Source organism: Phlebotomus papatasi, chromosome 1 (assembly GCF_024763615.1).
Source record: "Phlebotomus papatasi isolate M1 chromosome 1, Ppap_2.1, whole genome shotgun sequence".
NCBI lineage: Eukaryota > Metazoa > Arthropoda > Insecta > Diptera > Psychodidae > Phlebotomus > Phlebotomus papatasi.
In genome coordinates this window covers 88,774,078-88,794,448 of record NC_077222.1, presented here as the reverse complement: position 1 = coordinate 88,794,448, position 20,371 = coordinate 88,774,078, and the positions used below count along the sequence as shown (strand labels likewise).

At 32.0% G+C, this 20,371-nt stretch overlaps 1 protein-coding gene and 1 long non-coding RNA gene across 2 annotated transcripts in view; one reads left to right on the top strand and one right to left on the bottom strand.

Annotated features, from left to right (window-relative positions):
* Positions 1-2,388: 2,388 nt before the first annotated feature.
* LOC129809644 (uncharacterized) lies at positions 2,389-5,949 on the top strand. The gene is made up of 2 exons (XR_008752659.1): positions 2,389-2,557; positions 2,678-5,949. It is a non-coding gene; the product is annotated as an uncharacterized LOC129809644 (long non-coding RNA).
* LOC129809640 (uncharacterized) overlaps positions 5,845-20,371 on the bottom strand; it is a 33,445-nt gene continuing 18,918 nt past the window's right edge. The window contains exon 4 of the mRNA XM_055859612.1: positions 5,845-6,292. Within this exon, the coding sequence (XP_055715587.1) occupies positions 5,964-6,292 (329 nt within the window). The 3' untranslated portion in view covers positions 5,845-5,963. The remainder of the gene's footprint in view (positions 6,293-20,371) is intronic.

The window sequence follows — 20,371 nt, the reverse complement described above, 5'->3', positions numbered from 1 at the left end:
AAGAACCCAAAATATTCCTTTTGTATAATCAGAAGATCATACATTGAGAGAAATCCGAAAAAGTTAAAATAACAATCCGGAAATGTTAATTTTATCCTGCAGTATTGATCCGAAAACGGTGTAAATATTACTCTTTTTAGGTGTATTATGGGTTAAATTTACCCTTCTTTCATCTTGATTTTACCCTTAAAAGGTGTATATTAAACATTAGCCGTACTCACTATGGCGTTGTTATCTCGTAATCTCCGTAATCTGTAATCTTGTTACAATTTTCCATTCATAAAATACATTACGAGAACATAACGAGATAATGGACTCTGGGGTGCGTAATCTTGTAATCTCGTAAAAATTTTATTTTGTTAAGTACTAGCATCTAACTTCATGCCTTTCCGAAAGCTTTTGGAGCTTTCAGAAAAAGCTAAAATTGAATGAGAAATGACATAACCTCAGAATTTGTGCAGTGTTTTTGTTTGAGCCGGTCATAAAAAAAAATTCATAGGGTAAAAATTGTAATTTCGTAGGAAGTAAATTTCTTACCTGCCTTTCTTCTTAAGCATTCACATCCAAAAGATCGCAGTTTGCTTCCTGTTCCAAGAAATTAATAAAACGCTGTTTATTGTACTTGCGACTCATTGTGACGATAACCACCAAAATGTAAACAAAAAAACTTAACAAGATTACGAAACGTCAAAGTGACTATTTTGCCACTCACGATGATGGCCTTAACAGCCCTTTACAGATTACAGATTACAAGATAACAACGCCATAGTGAGTACGGCTATTAAAAAATGTTGATATATTTTTACACCCAAAAAGTGTTAAAGTTATGACGAAAAAAGTTAATCGCAGCCTCTTTTTTTCTCAGTGTACTGAACTTAATGAGCTGAGCAAAGTAACAATGAGCTTTCGGAATTATTAAAAACAAAATTTAGAAATGTCACGCATCTTTATAAATCATCGAAATCATCCTAAGTTTTCTTGTTATTCTCTCTCAGGTTAGAGAATTATGTATGCTAATGTTATGCTAAATTCCAGGAAAGAGACAAATTTAGTGATACGGCATCACTTAGAAATAAAATGTCGTGATTTTTGTTTGGCGTTCAGTGCGTTCAGGATTTTGAAGTTTCCGAAACATTGGGAAAATTTCTAGTTTTTTTTCCGAAGAGTTGATTTTACCGCAACATTAATCAATAATCGGGAAATTCAATGAAAATACAAGGATTCGAAAGATCGATAAACTACGTCAATGTTTTCGAAAAACTAATGATTAGGTTTAATCTCTTTGATCTTTCTAAAGAATCAGCGATTGACTTTGATTTTACCGAAAAATCAATAACTTGATATTCGAATCAACTACCAACGGAAAAATGTTATCCAAATTTCATTTACAATCAACAAATTTAAAGTCACCACTCACGTGATCAACATCGATATTTGCAAAAGATCAAATTCGATATTTCCAGAAAAATCGTTGAAGGACATGCGTGAGTTACAGACTCACCCAAATTCGTGCATTTGGGATTGGGACCGAAATGTCGCCCGAATTACAGAGAAATTTGGGCGACAAACTTTTTGAAATGCAACGATTTTTTATTCATCTGCATACACATATTATTGAGTTATACTCATATATATAGTAAATTTCATGAAAATCCCTTAATAATGCAAAATCACATCAAAACTAAGACAAACCATGCCAAATTTGAGCATATTCACATCGAACAGACTGGGCTTTTTTACATGGTCATTGCTTTTTTACTCCTTCATTGCTTTTTTACATGTGGAAAAAATATTCAAAAAATTGAGGCATCAAACCAATTTTTGCATCAATTTGATCTTTTTCCGTTCTCTGAGACAATATTCTGTAAAAAGAAAATGATATTTTAGTAAAATTAGCCAAATTTAAATACCTTGAACAAAAAGCAAAAAGCAATTGCCCGGTCAATTGCTTTTTCTTGACACTTTCATATTACATAGTCCGTTAACATTCTCTATTTGAATTCACTCTTCGAAATTTCATCGACCACCATCGAAATCAGCTGATGCCAGGAAAAATCAAAACAAAGGAAATTTTACTCATAAAACTCTTGTGAAAACTTTTGAAATACATTTAAAATGAGTCTAGGCTTAGTGAAATTAAAGTTTAGTATAAAATACATGTGAATAATGTGAATTACATTGTTTTGAACAACTGAAAATATTTCCCGCCTTGGACATTTTACTTACACTAGATGGCGCTGTTCTCAGTGAATTATCTAATCGAAAAAAATGAAGGTATCATATCCAGAGGAACCACTACTAAAGGAAAAAGTCATTTTTGCATTCGAATCTGGCAACACTAAATAAAGTGGCTGATGTGGCATTCATTTTTTAATGTTTTTAGGAATTTTAATTATTCTTGAGGAAATCTTCTTGCCTAATTTTGTTGCAAGAAGTCTAATAAATATAAAAAATGCGATAATTGTGATAAATTTGTAAAACTTGCAGGTTTTTTTGAGAACAAAGGACAGTTCGTTAACAAACACTGATAGAAAATTGGAAAATTTTTATGTTTCTTGTAAGTTTTTAATTCTTTTTTTCCTTTACAAATAAAAAGAAACTATTCTAGAATCCTTACAGTACAAAGGATGTGAAATATTTCCAATTCTTGAAGGATAAAAAGGATTTTTTTTTCCAGTCAGTGACACTTATGGTGATCAAGTGGAATGAATTTTAGTGTCCGGAGGGCTTCGAAACAGCACACAAATTGTCTGGAAGGCTACCTAGAACTTCTAGGGCCTTCTCCAGAGAAGTTAGAATGGCAGAATGACTAAGAAAAGCCTCCAAGAGCCCCAAAATAGATCCCAAATATGGTCTGCATGCTCTCTTTTCCCGGACAATTTTTCACACTAAAAAAAAACACAAGAAAAAAAAAAACAGTGAAAATCACAGAATTTTGCCACAAATCTTTTCACTGGCCAATTCTTTAATAATTTTTAATGAACTTACTACGGAAATTTGGTTACTTCCGTGCAAAATTACGTGTAAAACATCAACACAAATGTTGCAAAAGAGCACTGTCCGCCATCTTCTATTTGACAACTGAACCGTCTTGGTGGATTTCTTTGAGCAAAGCAAGCACTTTTTCAAGACATTTTCCCGAGGATTTTTCACGGACAATATAAAAAATAAATAGTCACAAATGCTTCCAAAACTCTACAATTTTCTATTCCAATTCATAAATCACCGATTTTCCACATCATTTTCATAATTTTCCACGAATTATGAAATATTGCAAAAGTCGCTGGGAGACCCATATTTAGCACATTTTTACTATCAAATCACGCCTTTTAACTAATTCTGTGTCACTAAACTAATTCTAAAACCTATTTTCCATATAAAACCATGAATTTTTATTGAAATTTCGTTAATTGAACTTGACAAATTGGCTTTAAAAAGCAATCTTGGCGACGATTTTTTCAAATGCTGGCGACTACCACTACAAAAGCAGAAAAACGACTTTTTCCTTTAGTGGTGGTTCCTCTGTCATATCACTTCTCCATTGCTTCTTTGAAAATCGATTAAAAGAGCAATGGCCCACTCTGTTCAATGCTATTTTATTCATTTGATAATCATAATCAAATTTGAAAAATGACAACAAACTTTTTTTCAAATGTAAACTGCTGCCCGAATTAAAAAGTAGCCCGATCTTAAAAGAGCCGAATTAGCGAGAGTCTAATGTATCTCAAGAAACAAATTAGTTAGTCTTAAAATCTGAAGAGGAGAAGAAGAATAAAAGATCTTACTAAGAAGATAGCGATAAACAGCGATTTTACCTAAAAAATAAATAGTTTGATAGTCGAATCAATCGTAAATCGCCATCGATCGGATTTATTAAAACTTTATTCGGTAACTTCAACGCTTTAGCACTATTTTCATACGATCGACATCGATCTTTGTAAAAGATCAACTTTGATAATTCCAAAAGATCAATGTACGACATCAATATCTCTGAAAAAATAACAATAGGCCTTAATCTTCTTAAATGTCGTCACTGGTAAAGATAAAAGGATCAACTTTACATATCGATCTTTACAAAAAAATAATTTTAATAATTCCGAAAGATCGATGAACATCAAACTATTCGAACTATTTCCGAATAGCATTCCGGAAATACTTGGTAATTTTTCGAAATATTACCGATTTTGACGAAGATTTTACCGATAAATCAATAGCGCTACGATTAAGACAACAATGAACAGTAAAATTAAAGAACCTTTGGTATACAATCGGTAAATTGATAGTTGTAGTAATGTAGTATAATTGCATATGAAGGAATGGGAATTGACAACTATCTTTGGAAAAGGTGAGCTGAATTAGCCATTGGAATCGATGTGTAGTAAAAGATCGGAGTTTGGCATTGATGGCGTTGATATATCTGGAAAAATCAATAATTGGCGGCGATCTTCACGAGAGATCAGTGATTGGCATCAATTTTATCGAAAAACCTAAACTTTCTGTTTACAATGATTTTAGGCATCATCGGTGCTATCTAAAAATAAAAAAAAAGATGGCAAAGTATCCCAGCTTTGCAAAATGCCCGAACTTACGAGATAGTTATCCGTGAATTATCGTTCTGCAGGTTTTTTTTTAGGTCTATGCAAGTTTATTAACGATTAACTTTAAAACATATTCGAAAATCATTAAAAAAGCTTAGGCCAATTTTGAGATAAAGCGAAAAACATGGTTTTGTAGGGGATTGAGGGAAAAAGAAAAAAGATCGCGCGAGATAATGTTCACTATGGGGGAAAGAGGGGGTCATTGAATACCGAAAGTTGATGTCTCTTACCGTTTGACTTCTAACTAGGGAATAAACTAAAGGGCAAGTAAAACAAATAATTTACGAAAAAATTATTCAATTATTGGCTCTTAACCGATTCATTACCGATGCAGTCGGGTTCAGAATTTCAAAACCTTTCCAAAAAAAAAATCCAAATTTAACCAAATCGATTAAAATAAATGAGCCCTCCAAAGTGATTTAATAAATGTGATTTTTGTTATGACTATCTTGAGACGGTCACAGCAAATTTCAAATTCTTATACCAAAAGAGGCATGGCTAAAACATATTTTTGGGCGGGGCTTCTCGTGAAATCAAACCTTACCATGTAAAATGAAATTTAAAAAAAAGAGGTAATATTTGATAAAGAAATGCCAATAATTCACTAAATTGTTGTAAAGATTTAAAGAAAAAACAAAAAAAAATCTCGAAGCTCATCTCGAACCACCAAGAAAACTAATAAGAGAAAAATCAACACATTGATATTCCAATAAGAGATAAATAAAGAAAAAAGAACAATTGTATAAGAAATCCAATATTGCTGGTATTTTATAGGAAGAGAAAGGAAAATAAGATGAAAATATTGCTATAATATTTAAATAAAAAAAAAGTATAAATCAAATAACCTAAAAAACTATATACATAAAAAATATTAAATATTTGTAGATTTAAAGTTAAATACTAAGAGTTTCAGAGATGGATTAAATGTGAATCAAGAAGGATGCAAAATTCGTGAATATTCCACAAATTTTTGGTGAATATTGTGCGAATATTGTGAATATATTTCTTCCTCTTGGTGTGAATATTTTCTTGCAGAAAAAAAACAAACTCCTTGCGTTCTCAAGAGAAGACAGTAATGAATGTTTTCTTACCTTGAGAAGACAACAATTTTATTCGCCAAAATGGAACACAAACAATTTTTCCTATCCTTTCCCACTTCTGAAATGTAAGAAGAATCCACAGAGCAACCAATAGCCAGATCTCTAGAGAGATCGTGAAAATCCTCTCCGGAAAAAATAAATGAAAATACCGATGATAACATAAACCTGTGTATTGCGTATTTTTTGTAATAATACAATTAGTAATTATATATAAAATAAATGTTTTACAGGATGCCTATCCCGATAAGATATTCCCCTTCTCCATTTATTTTGGTGTTGGCTCCTCCACTGCAATCACGTGCTCCTCAGCGTAGTGATCCTCATCGTCTGAGCCCGACTCTATGCCCAGCAGCTCATCAAAGAGACTTGCAAACTCCTGGGCATAAGCAAGGCGCTCATTCCTCGTCCAAGAGGAAGTAGTCGAACGGAATTGGATTACTTCGCTGAGCAGACGCTCGTAATTTGCCAATTCTGCGGAGATTTCGTCCTCATTCATTTCAGGATCCACCTGATCGACTGCAGGGAGTTCCTGACTGTCCTCATCCTCGTCATCTTGAGCATCTATTGTGGAGTATCCATTGCTTCGGTGATAAACTGAAAGGGAAGGACTTTTAAGAATCTCCTCGGTTTCCATGGAAAAATCCATTTTTTTTTAATTTTTTTTTTATTAAAGGACACAAGAGAGACCCTTTAACACAAAAAATGTTAGGTGGATAAACTTAACTTGGATAAACTTTTCATATCATTTCAGTAAAAAAAACGGTATTACAAAATACTTATCCAAACCAGTATCTCTTAGTCATTATCTTTTAAGTTTCAAAACACAATTTTTGATAATAATATATATATATAATTTGGGAGATTCGCGTTTAAAGATTTGCATACAAAATATGCCTAAAAAAAATTTTTTTGATGCCAACTTTGGGGGGTCTATCTCTTCTAGTTTACGAGATATTCGCGTTTAAAGATTTGCATACAAAATATGCCTAAAAAAAATTTTTTTTGATGCCAACTTTGGGGGGTCTATCTCTTCTAGTTTAGGAGATATTCGCGTTTAAAGATTTGCATACAAAATATGCCTAAAAAAATTTTTTTATGCCACCTTTGGGGGGTCTATCTCTTCTAGTATACGAGATATTCGCGTTTAAAGATTTGCATACAAAATATGCCTAAAAAAAATTTTTTTTGATGCCAACTTTGGGGGGTCTATCTCTTCTAGTTTAGGAGATATTCGCGTTTAAAGATTTGCATACAAAATATGCCTAAAAAAATTTTTTTATGCCACCTTTGGGGGGTCTATCTCTTCTAGTATACGAGATATTCGCGTTTAAAGATTTGCATACAAAATATGCCTAAAAAAAATTTTTTTTGATGCCAACTTTGGGGGGTCTATCTCTTCTAGTTTAGGAGATATTCGCGTTTAAAGATTTGCATACAAAATATGCCTAAAAAAATTTTTTTATGCCACCTTTGGGGGGTCTATCTCTTCTAGTTTACGAGATATTCGCGTTTAAAGATTTGCATACAAAATATGCCTAAAAAAAATTTTTTTTGATGCCAACTTTGGGGGGTCTATCTCTTCTAGTTTAGGAGATATTCGCGTTTAAAGATTTGCATACAAAATATGCCTAAAAAAATTTTTTTATGCCACCTTTGGGGGGTCTATCTCTTCTAGTATACGAGATATTCGCGTTTAAAGATTTGCATACAAAATATGCCTAAAAAAAATTTTTTTTGATGCCAACTTTGGGGGGTCTATCTCTTCTAGTTTAGGAGATATTCGCGTTTAAAGATTTGCATACAAAGTATGCCTTAAAAAAAATTTTTTTGATGCCAACTTTGGGGGGTCTATCTCTTCTAGTTTAGGAGATATTCGCGTTTAAAGATTTGCATACAAAATATGCCTAAAAAAATTTTTTTTGATGCCAACTTTGGGGGGTCTATCTCTTCTAGTTTAGGAGATATTCGCGTTTAAAGATTTGCATACAAAGTATGCCTAAAAAAAATTTTTTTTGATGCCAACTTTGGGGGGTCTATCTCTTCTAGTTTAGGAGATATTCGCGTTTAAAGATTTGCATACAAAATATGCCTAAAAAAAATTTTTTTTTGATGTCAACTTTGGGGGGTCTATCTCTTCTAGTTTAGGAGATATTCGCGTTTAAAGATTTGCATACAAAATATGCCTAAAAAAATTTTTTTGATGTCAACTTTGGGGGGTCTATCTCTTATAGTTTAGGAGATATTCGCGTTTAAAGATTTGCATACAAAATATGCCTAAAAAAAATTTTTTTTGATGCCAACTTTGGGGGGTCTATCTCTTCTGGTTTAGGAGATATTCGCGTTTAAAGATTTGCATACAAAATATGCCTAAAAAAAATTTTTTTGATGCCAATTTTGGGGGGTCTATCTCTTCTAGTTTAGGAGATATTCGCGTTTAAAGATTTGCATACAAAATATGCCTAAAAAATTTTGTTTTTGATGCCAACTTTGGGGGGTCTATCTCTTCTAGTTTAGGAGATATTCGCGTTTAAAGATTTGCATACAAAATATGCCTAAAAAAAATTTTTTTGATGCCAATTTTGGGGGGTCTATCTCTTCTAGTTTAGGAGATATTCGCGTTTAAAGATTTGCATACAAAATATGCCTAAAAAAATTTTTTTTGAAGTCAACTTTGGGGGGTCTATCTCTTATAGTTTAGGAGATATTCGCGTTTAAAGATTTGCATACAAAATATGCCTAAAAAATTTTGTTTTTGATGCCAACTTTGGGGGGTCTATCTCTTCTAGTTTAGGAGATATTCGCGTTTAAAGATTTGCATACAAAATATGCCTAAAAAAATTTTTTTTGAAGTCAACTTTGGGGGGTCTATCTCTTATAGTTTAGGAGATATTCGCGTTTAAAGATTTGCATACAAAATATGCCTAAAAAATTTTGTTTTTGATGCCAACTTTGGGGGGTCTATCTCTTCTAGTTTAGGAGATATTCGCGTTTAAAGATTTGCATACAAAATATGCCTAAAAAAAATTTTTTTGATGCCAATTTTGGGGGGTCTATCTCTTCTAGTTTAGGAGATATTCGCGTTTAAAGATTTGCATACAAAATATGCCTAAAAAAATTTTTTTTGAAGTCAACTTTGGGGGGTCTATCTCTTATAGTTTAGGAGATATTCGCGTTTAAAGATTTGCATACAAAATATGCCTAAAAAATTTTGTTTTTGATGCCAACTTTGGGGGGTCTATCTCTTCTAGTTTAGGAGATATTCGCGTTTAAAGATTTGCATACAAAATATGCCTAAAAAAATTTTTTTTGATGCCAACTTTGGGGGGTCTATCTCTTCTAGTTTAGGAGATATTCGCGTTTAAAGATTTGCATACAAAATATGCCTAAAAAAATTTTTTTTTGATGCCAACTTTGGGGGGTTTATCTCTTCTAGTTTAGGAGATATTCGCGTTTAAAGATTTGCATACAAAATATGCCTAAAAAAAATTTTTTTTTTGATGCCAACTTTGGGGGGTCTATCTCTTCTAGTTTAGGAGATATTCGCGTTTAAAGATTTGCATACAAAATATGCCTAAAAAAATTTTTTTTTGATGCCAACTTTGGGGGGTCTATCTCTTCTAGTTTAGGAGATATTCGCGTTTAAAGATTTGCATACAAAATATGCCTAAAAATTTTTTTTTGATGCCAACTTTGGGGGGTCTATCTCTTCTAGTTTAGGAGATATTCGCGTTTAAAGATTTGCATACAAAATATGCCTAAAAAATTTTTTTTGATGCCAACTTTGGGGGGTCTATCTCTTCTGGTTTAGGAGATATTCGCGTTTAAAGATTTGCATACAAAATATGCCTAAAAAAAATTTTTTTGATGCCAATTTTGGGGGGTCTATCTCTTCTAGTTTAGGAGATATTCGCGTTTAAAGATTTGCATACAAAATATGCCTAAAAAAATTTTTTTTGAAGTCAACTTTGGGGGGTCTATCTCTTCTAGTTTAGGAGATATTCGCGTTTAAAGATTTGCATACAAAATATGCCTAAAAAATTTTGTTTTTGATGCCAACTTTGGGGGGTCTATCTCTTCTAGTTTAGGAGATATTCGCGTTTAAAGATTTGCATACAAAATATGCCTAAAAAAATTTTTTTTGAAGTCAACTTTGGGGGGTCTATCTCTTATAGTTTAGGAGATATTCGCGTTTAAAGATTTGCATACAAAATATGCCTAAAAAATTTTGTTTTTGATGCCAACTTTGGGGGGTCTATCTCTTCTAGTTTAGGAGATATTCGCGTTTAAAGATTTGCATACAAAATATGCCTAAAAAAAATTTTTTTGATGCCAATTTTGGGGGGTCTATCTCTTCTAGTTTAGGAGATATTCGCGTTTAAAGATTTGCATACAAAATATGCCTAAAAAAATTTTTTTTGATGCCAACTTTGGGGGGTCTATCTCTTCTAGTTTAGGAGATATTCGCGTTTAAAGATTTGCATACAAAATATGCCTAAAAAAATTTTTTTTTGATGCCAACTTTGGGGGGTCTATCTCTTCTAGTTTAGGAGATATTCGCGTTTAAAGATTTGCATACAAAATATGCCTAAAAAATTTTTTTTGATGCCAACTTTGGGGGGTCTATCTCTTCTAGTTTAGGAGATATTCGCGTTTAAAGATTTGCATACAAAATATGCCTAAAAAATTTTTTTTGATGCCAACTTTGGGGGGTCTATCTCTTCTGGTTTAGGAGATATTCGCGTTTAAAGATTTGCATACAAAATATGCCTAAAAAAAATTTTTTTGATGCCAATTTTGGGGGGTCTATCTCTTCTAGTTTAGGAGATATTCGCGTTTAAAGATTTGCATACAAAATATGCCTAAAAAAATTTTTTTTGAAGTCAACTTTGGGGGGTCTATCTCTTCTAGTTTAGGAGATATTCGCGTTTAAAGATTTGCATACAAAATATGCCTAAAAAATTTTGTTTTTGATGCCAACTTTGGGGGGTCTATCTCTTCTAGTTTAGGAGATATTCGCGTTTAAAGATTTGCATACAAAATATGCCTAAAAAAATTTTTTTTGAAGTCAACTTTGGGGGGTCTATCTCTTATAGTTTAGGAGATATTCGCGTTTAAAGATTTGCATACAAAATATGCCTAAAAAATTTTGTTTTTGATGCCAACTTTGGGGGGTCTATCTCTTCTAGTTTAGGAGATATTCGCGTTTAAAGATTTGCATACAAAATATGCCTAAAAAAAATTTTTTTGATGCCAATTTTGGGGGGTCTATCTCTTCTAGTTTAGGAGATATTCGCGTTTAAAGATTTGCATACAAAATATGCCTAAAAAAATTTTTTTTGAAGTCAACTTTGGGGGGTCTATCTCTTCTAGTTTAGGAGATATTCGCGTTTAAAGATTTGCATACAAAATATGCCTAAAAAATTTTGTTTTTGATGCCAACTTTGGGGGGTCTATCTCTTCTAGTTTAGGAGATATTCGCGTTTAAAGATTTGCATACAAAATATGCCTAAAAAAAATTTTTTTGATGCCAATTTTGGGGGGTCTATCTCTTCTAGTTTAGGAGATATTCGCGTTTAAAGATTTGCATACAAAATATGCCTAAAAAAATTTTTTTTGAAGTCAACTTTGGGGGGTCTATCTCTTATAGTTTAGGAGATATTCGCGTTTAAAGATTTGCATACAAAATATGCCTAAAAAATTTTGTTTTTGATGCCAACTTTGGGGGGTCTATCTCTTCTAGTTTAGGAGATATTCGCGTTTAAAGATTTGCATACAAAATATGCCTAAAAAAATTTTTTTTGATGCCAACTTTGGGGGGTCTATCTCTTCTAGTTTAGGAGATATTCGCGTTTAAAGATTTGCATACAAAATATGCCTAAAAAAATTTTTTTTTGATGCCAACTTTGGGGGGTTTATCTCTTCTAGTTTAGGAGATATTCGCGTTTAAAGATTTGCATACAAAATATGCCTAAAAAAAAATTTTTTTTTTGATGCCAACTTTGGGGGGTCTATCTCTTCTAGTTTAGGAGATATTCGCGTTTAAAGATTTGCATACAAAATATGCCTAAAAAAATTTTTTTTTGATGCCAACTTTGGGGGGTCTATCTCTTCTAGTTTAGGAGATATTCGCGTTTAAAGATTTGCATACAAAATATGCCTAAAAAATTTTTTTTGATGCCAACTTTGGGGGGTCTATCTCTTCTAGTTTAGGAGATATTCGCGTTTAAAGATTTGCATACAAAATATGCCTAAAAAATTTTTTTTGATGCCAACTTTGGGGGGTCTATCTCTTCTGGTTTAGGAGATATTCGCGTTTAAAGATTTGCATACAAAATATGCCTAAAAAAAATTTTTTTGATGCCAATTTTGGGGGGTCTATCTCTTCTAGTTTAGGAGATATTCGCGTTTAAAGATTTGCATACAAAATATGCCTAAAAAAATTTTTTTTGAAGTCAACTTTGGGGGGTCTATCTCTTCTAGTTTAGGAGATATTCGCGTTTAAAGATTTGCATACAAAATATGCCTAAAAAAAATTTTTTTGATGCCAATTTTGGGGGGTCTATCTCTTCTAGTTTAGGAGATATTCGCGTTTAAAGATTTGCATACAAAATATGCCTAAAAAAATTTTTTTTGAAGTCAACTTTGGGGGGTCTATCTCTTATAGTTTAGGAGATATTCGCGTTTAAAGATTTGCATACAAAATATGCCTAAAAAATTTTGTTTTTGATGCCAACTTTGGGGGGTCTATCTCTTCTAGTTTAGGAGATATTCGCGTTTAAAGATTTGCATACAAAATATGCCTAAAAAAATTTTTTTTGAAGTCAACTTTGGGGGGTCTATCTCTTATAGTTTAGGAGATATTCGCGTTTAAAGATTTGCATACAAAATATGCCTAAAAAATTTTGTTTTTGATGCCAACTTTGGGGGGTCTATCTCTTCTAGTTTAGGAGATATTCGCGTTTAAAGATTTGCATACAAAATATGCCTAAAAAAAATTTTTTTGATGCCAATTTTGGGGGGTCTATCTCTTCTAGTTTAGGAGATATTCGCGTTTAAAGATTTGCATACAAAATATGCCTAAAAAAATTTTTTTTGAAGTCAACTTTGGGGGGTCTATCTCTTATAGTTTAGGAGATATTCGCGTTTAAAGATTTGCATACAAAATATGCCTAAAAAATTTTGTTTTTGATGCCAACTTTGGGGGGTCTATCTCTTCTAGTTTAGGAGATATTCGCGTTTAAAGATTTGCATACAAAATATGCCTAAAAAAATTTTTTTTGATGCCAACTTTGGGGGGTCTATCTCTTCTAGTTTAGGAGATATTCGCGTTTAAAGATTTGCATACAAAATATGCCTAAAAAAATTTTTTTTTGATGCCAACTTTGGGGGGTTTATCTCTTCTAGTTTAGGAGATATTCGCGTTTAAAGATTTGCATACAAAATATGCCTAAAAAAAATTTTTTTTTTTGATGCCAACTTTGGGGGGTCTATCTCTTCTAGTTTAGGAGATATTCGCGTTTAAAGATTTGCATACAAAATATGCCTAAAAAAATTTTTTTTTGATGCCAACTTTGGGGGGTCTATCTCTTCTAGTTTAGGAGATATTCGCGTTTAAAGATTTGCATACAAAATATGCCTAAAAAATTTTTTTTGATGCCAACTTTGGGGGGTCTATCTCTTCTAGTTTAGGAGATATTCGCGTTTAAAGATTTGCATACAAAATATGCCTAAAAATTTTTTTTTTGATGCCAACTTTGGGGGGTCTATCTCTTCTAGTTTAGGAGATATTCGCGTTTAAAGATTTGCATACAAAATATGCCTAAAAAAATTTTTTTTGATGTCAACTTTGGGGGGTCTATCTCTTATAGTTTAGGAGATATTCGCGTTTAAAGATTTGCATACAAAATATGCCTAAAAAAAATTTTTTTGATGCCAATTTTGGGGGGTCTATCTCTTCTAGTTTAGGAGATATTCGCGTTTAAAGATTTGCATACAAAATATGCCTAAAAAAATTTTTTTTGAAGTCAACTTTGGGGGGTCTATCTCTTCTAGTTTAGGAGATATTCGCGTTTAAAGATTTGCATACAAAATATGCCTAAAAAAAATTTTTTTGATGCCAACTTTGGGGGGTTTATCTCTTCTAGTTTAGGAGATATTCGCGTTTAAAGATTTGCATACAAAATATGCCTAAAAAAAATTTTTTTTTTTGATGCCAACTTTGGGGGGTCTATCTCTTCTAGTTTAGGAGATATTCGCGTTTAAAGATTTGCATACAAAATATGCCTAAAAAAATTTTTTTTTGATGCCAACTTTGGGGGGTCTATCTCTTCTAGTTTAGGAGATATTCGCGTTTAAAGATTTGCATACAAAATATGCCTAAAAAATTTTTTTTGATGCCAACTTTGGGGGGTCTATCTCTTCTAGTTTAGGAGATATTCGCGTTTAAAGATTTGCATACAAAATATGCCTAAAAATTTTTTTTTTGATGCCAACTTTGGGGGGTCTATCTCTTCTAGTTTAGGAGATATTCGCGTTTAAAGATTTGCATACAAAATATGCCTAAAAAAATTTTTTTTGATGTCAACTTTGGGGGGTCTATCTCTTATAGTTTAGGAGATATTCGCGTTTAAAGATTTGCATACAAAATATGCCTAAAAAAAATTTTTTTGATGCCAATTTTGGGGGGTCTATCTCTTCTAGTTTAGGAGATATTCGCGTTTAAAGATTTGCATACAAAATATGCCTAAAAAAATTTTTTTTGAAGTCAACTTTGGGGGGTCTATCTCTTCTAGTTTAGGAGATATTCGCGTTTAAAGATTTGCATACAAAATATGCCTAAAAAAAATTTTTTTGATGCCAATTTTGGGGGGTCTATCTCTTCTAGTTTAGGAGATATTCGCGTTTAAAGATTTGCATACAAAATATGCCTAAAAAAATTTTTTTTGAAGTCAACTTTGGGGGGTCTATCTCTTATAGTTTAGGAGATATTCGCGTTTAAAGATTTGCATACAAAATATGCCTAAAAAATTTTGTTTTTGATGCCAACTTTGGGGGGTCTATCTCTTCTAGTTTAGGAGATATTCGCGTTTAAAGATTTGCATACAAAATATGCCTAAAAAAATTTTTTTTGAAGTCAACTTTGGGGGGTCTATCTCTTATAGTTTAGGAGATATTCGCGTTTAAAGATTTGCATACAAAATATGCCTAAAAAATTTTGTTTTTGATGCCAACTTTGGGGGGTCTATCTCTTCTAGTTTAGGAGATATTCGCGTTTAAAGATTTGCATACAAAATATGCCTAAAAAAAATTTTTTTGATGCCAATTTTGGGGGGTCTATCTCTTCTAGTTTAGGAGATATTCGCGTTTAAAGATTTGCATACAAAATATGCCTAAAAAAATTTTTTTTGAAGTCAACTTTGGGGGGTCTATCTCTTATAGTTTAGGAGATATTCGCGTTTAAAGATTTGCATACAAAATATGCCTAAAAAATTTTGTTTTTGATGCCAACTTTGGGGGGTCTATCTCTTCTAGTTTAGGAGATATTCGCGTTTAAAGATTTGCATACAAAATATGCCTAAAAAAATTTTTTTTGATGCCAACTTTGGGGGGTCTATCTCTTCTAGTTTAGGAGATATTCGCGTTTAAAGATTTGCATACAAAATATGCCTAAAAAAATTTTTTTTTGATGCCAACTTTGGGGGGTTTATCTCTTCTAGTTTAGGAGATATTCGCGTTTAAAGATTTGCATACAAAATATGCCTAAAAAAAATTTTTTTTTTTGATGCCAACTTTGGGGGGTCTATCTCTTCTAGTTTAGGAGATATTCGCGTTTAAAGATTTGCATACAAAATATGCCTAAAAAAATTTTTTTTTGATGCCAACTTTGGGGGGTCTATCTCTTCTAGTTTAGGAGATATTCGCGTTTAAAGATTTGCATACAAAATATGCCTAAAAAATTTTTTTTGATGCCAACTTTGGGGGGTCTATCTCTTCTAGTTTAGGAGATATTCGCGTTTAAAGATTTGCATACAAAATATGCCTAAAAATTTTTTTTTTGATGCCAACTTTGGGGGGTCTATCTCTTCTAGTTTAGGAGATATTCGCGTTTAAAGATTTGCATACAAAATATGCCTAAAAAAATTTTTTTTGATGTCAACTTTGGGGGGTCTATCTCTTATAGTTTAGGAGATATTCGCGTTTAAAGATTTGCATACAAAATATGCCTAAAAAAAATTTTTTTTTGATGCCAACTTTGGGGGGTCTATCTCTTCTAGTTTAGGAGATATTCGCGTTTAAAGATTTGCATACAAAATATGCCTAAAAATTTTTTTTTTTAATGCCAACTTTGGGGGGTCTATCTCTTATAGTTTAGGAGATATTCGCGTTTAAAGATTTGCATACAAAATATGCCTAAAAAAATTTTTTTTTGATGCCAACTTTGGGGGGTCTATCTCTTCTAGTTTAGGAGATATTCGCGTTTAAAGATTTGCATACAAAATATGCCTAAAAAAATTTTTTTGATGTCAACTTTGGGGGGTCTATCTCTTATAGTTTAGGAGATATTCGCGTTTAAAGATTTGCATACAAAATATGCCTAAAAAAAATTTTTTTTTGATGCCAACTTTGGGGGGTCTACCTCTTCTAGTTTAGGAGATATTCGCGTTTAAAGATTTGCATACAAAATATGCCTAAAAAAATTTTTTTTGATGCCAATTTTGGGGGGTCTATCTTTTCTAGTTTAGGAGATATTCGCGTTTAAAGATTTGCATACAAAATATGCCTAAAAAAATTTTTTTTGAAGTCAACTTTGGGGGGTCTATCTCTTATAGTTTAGGAGATATTCGCGTTTAAAGATTTGCATACAAAATATGCATAAAAAAATTTTTTTTTTGATGCCAACTTTGGGGGGTCTATCTCTTCTAGTTTAGGAGATATTCGCGTTTAAAGATTTGCATACAAAATATGCCTAAAAAATTTTTTTTGATGTCAACTTTGGGGGGTCTATCTCTTATAGTTTAGGAGATATTCGCGTTTAAAGATTTGCATACAAAATATGCCTAAAAAATTTTGTTTTTGATGCCAACTTTGGGGGGTCTATCTCTTCTAGTTTAGGAGATATTCGCGTTTAAAGATTTGCATACAAAATATGCCTAAAAAAAATTTTTTTTTGATGCCAACTTTGGTGGGTCTATCTCTTCTAGTTTAGGAGATATTCGCGTTTAAAGATTTGCATACAAAATATGCCTAAAAAAAATTTTTTGATGCCAATTTTGGGGGGTCTATCTCTTCTAGTTTAGGAGATATTCGCGTTTAAAGATTTGCATACAAAATATGCCTAAAAAATTTTTTTTTGAAGTCAACTTTGGGGGGTCTATCTCTTATAGTTTAGGAGATATTCGCGTTTAAAGATTTGCATACAAAATATGCCTAAAAAATTTTTTTTTGAAGTCAACTTTGGGGGGTCTATCTCTTATAGTTTAGGAGATATTCGCGTTTAAAGATTTGCATACAAAATATGCCTAAAAAAAATTTTTTTTGATGCCAACTTTGGGGGGTCTATCTCTTCTAGTTTAGGAGATATTCGCGTTTAAAGATTTGCATACAAAATATGCCTAAAAATTTTTTTCTTAATTCCAACTTTGGGGGGTCTATCTCTTATAGTTTAGGAGATATTCGCGTTTAAAGATTTGCATACAAAATATGCCTAAAAAAAATTTTTTTGATGCCAATTTTGGGGGGTCTATCTCTTCTAGTTTAGGAGATATTCGCGTTTAAAGATTTGCATACAAAATATGCCTAAAAAAATTTTTTTTGAAGTCAACTTTGGGGGGTCTATCTCTTATAGTTTAGGAGATATTCGCGTTTAAAGATTTGCATACAAAATATGCCTAAAAAAATTTTTTTTGATGCCAACTTTGGGGGGTCTATCTCTTCTAGTTTAGGAGATATTCGCGTTTAAAGATTTGCATACAAAATATGCCTAAAAAAATTTTTTTTTGATGCCAACTTTGGGGGGTCTATCTCTTCTAGTTTAGGAGATATTCGCGTTTAAAGATTTGCATACAAAATATGCCTAAAAAAAATTTTTTTGATGCCAATTTTGGTGGGTCTATCTCTTCCAGTTTAGGAGATATTCGTGTTTAAAGATTTGCATACAAAATATGCCTAAAAAAATTTTTTTTGAAGTCAACTTTGGGGGGTCTATCTCTTATAGTTTAGGAGATATTCGCGTTTAAAGATTTGCATACAAAATATGCCTAAAAAATTTTTTTTTTTTTATGTCAACTTTGGGGGGTCTATCTCTTCTAGTTTAGGAGATATTCGCGTTTAAAGATTTGCATACAAAATATGCCTAAAAAAAATTTTTTTTGATGCCAACTTTGGGGGGTCTATCTCTTCTAGTTTAGGAGATATTCGCGTTTAAAGATTTGCATACAAAATATGCCTAAAAAAATTTTTTTTTGATGCCAACTTTGGGGGGTCTATCTCTTCTAGTTTAGGAGATATTCGCGTTTAAAGATTTGCATACAAAATATGCCTAAAAAAATTTTTTTTGAAGTCAACTTTGGGGGGTCTATCTCTTATAGTTTAGGAGATATTCGCGTTTAAAGATTTGCATACAAAATATGCCTAAAAAAATTTTTTTTTGATGCCAACTTTGGGGGGTCTATCTCTTCTAGTTTAGGAGATATTCGCGTTTAAAGATTTGCATACAAAATATGCCTAAAAAAATTTTTTTTGATGTCAACTTTGGGGGGTCTATCTCTTATAGTTTAGGAGATATTCGCGTTTAAAGATTTGCATACAAAATATGCCTAAAAAAAATTTTTTTTTGATGCCAACTTTGGGGGGTCTATCTCTTCTAGTTTAGGAGATATTCGCGTTTAAAGATTTGCATACAAAATATGCCTAAAAATTTTTTTTTTTAATGCCAACTTTGGGGGGTCTATCTCTTATAGTTTAGGAGATATTCGCGTTTAAAGATTTGCATACAAAATATGCCTAAAAAAATTTTTTTTTGATGCCAACTTTGGGGGGTCTATCTCTTCTAGTTTAGGAGATATTCGCGTTTAAAGATTTGCATACAAAATATTCCTAAAAAAATTTTTTTGATGTCAACTTTGGGGGGTCTATCTCTTATAGTTTAGGAGATATTCGCGTTTAAAGATTTGCATACAAAATATGCCTAAAAAAAAATTTTTTTTGATGCCAACATTGGGGGGTCTACCTCTTCTAGTTTAGGAGATATTCGCGTTTAAAGATTTGCATACAAAATATGCCTAAAAAAATTTTTTTTGATGCCAATTTTGGGGGGTCTATCTTTTCTAGTTTAGGAGATATTCGCGTTTAAAGATTTGCATACAAAATATGCCTAAAAAAATTTTTTTTGAAGTCAACTTTGGGGGGTCTATCTCTTATAGTTTAGGAGATATTCGCGTTTAAAGATTTGCATACAAAATATGCATAAAAAATTTTTTTTTTTTGATGCCAACTTTGGGGGGTCTATCTCTTCTAGTTTAGGAGATATTCGCGTTTAAAGATTTGCATACAAAATATGCCTAAAAAATTTTTTTTGATGTCAACTTTGGGGGGTCTATCTCTTATAGTTTAGGAGATATTCGCGTTTAAAGATTTGCATACAAAATATGCCTAAAAAATTTTGTTTTTGATGCCAACTTTGGGGGGTCTATCTCTTCTAGTTTAGGAGATATTCGCGTTTAAAGATTTGCATACAAAATATGCCTAAAAAAAATTTTTTTTTGATGCCAACTTTGGTGGGTTTATCTCTTCTAGTTTAGGAGATATTCGCGTTTAAAGATTTGCATACAAAATATGCCTAAAAAATTTTTTTTGATGCCAACTTTGGGGGGTCTATCTCTTCTAGTTTAGGAGATATTCGCGTTTAAAGATTTGCATACAAAATATGCCTAAAAATTTTTTTTTTGATGCCAACTTTGGGGGGTCTATCTCTTCTAGTTTAGGAGATATTCGCGTTTAAAGATTTGCATACAAAATATGCCTAAAAAAATTTTTTTTGATGTCAACTTTGGGGGGTCTATCTCTTATAGTTTAGGAGATATTCGCGTTTAAAGATTTGCATACAAAATATGCCTAAAAAAAATTTTTTTTTGATGCCAACTTTGGGGGGTCTATCTCTTCTAGTTTAGGAGATATTCGCGTTTAAAGATTTGCATACAAAATATGCCTAAAAATTTTTTTTTTAATGCCAACTTTGGGGGGTCTATCTCTTATAGTTTAGGAGATATTCGCGTTTAAAGATTTGCATACAAAATATGCCTAAAAAAATTTTTTTTTGATGCCAACTTTGGGGGGTCTATCTCTTCTAGTTTAGGAGATATTCGCGTTTAAAGATTTGCATACAAAATATGCCTAAAAAAATTTTTTTGATGTCAACTTTGGGGGGTCTATCTCTTATAGTTTAGGAGATATTCGCGTTTAAAGATTTGCATACAAAATATGCCTAAAAAAAATTTTTTTTTGATGCCAACTTTGGGGGGTCTACCTCTTCTAGTTTAGGAGATATTCGCGTTTAAAGATTTGCATACAAAATATGCCTAAAAAAATTTTTTTTGATGCCAATTTTGGGGGGTCTATCTTTTCTAGTTTAGGAGATATTCGCGTTTAAAGATTTGCATACAAAATATGCCTAAA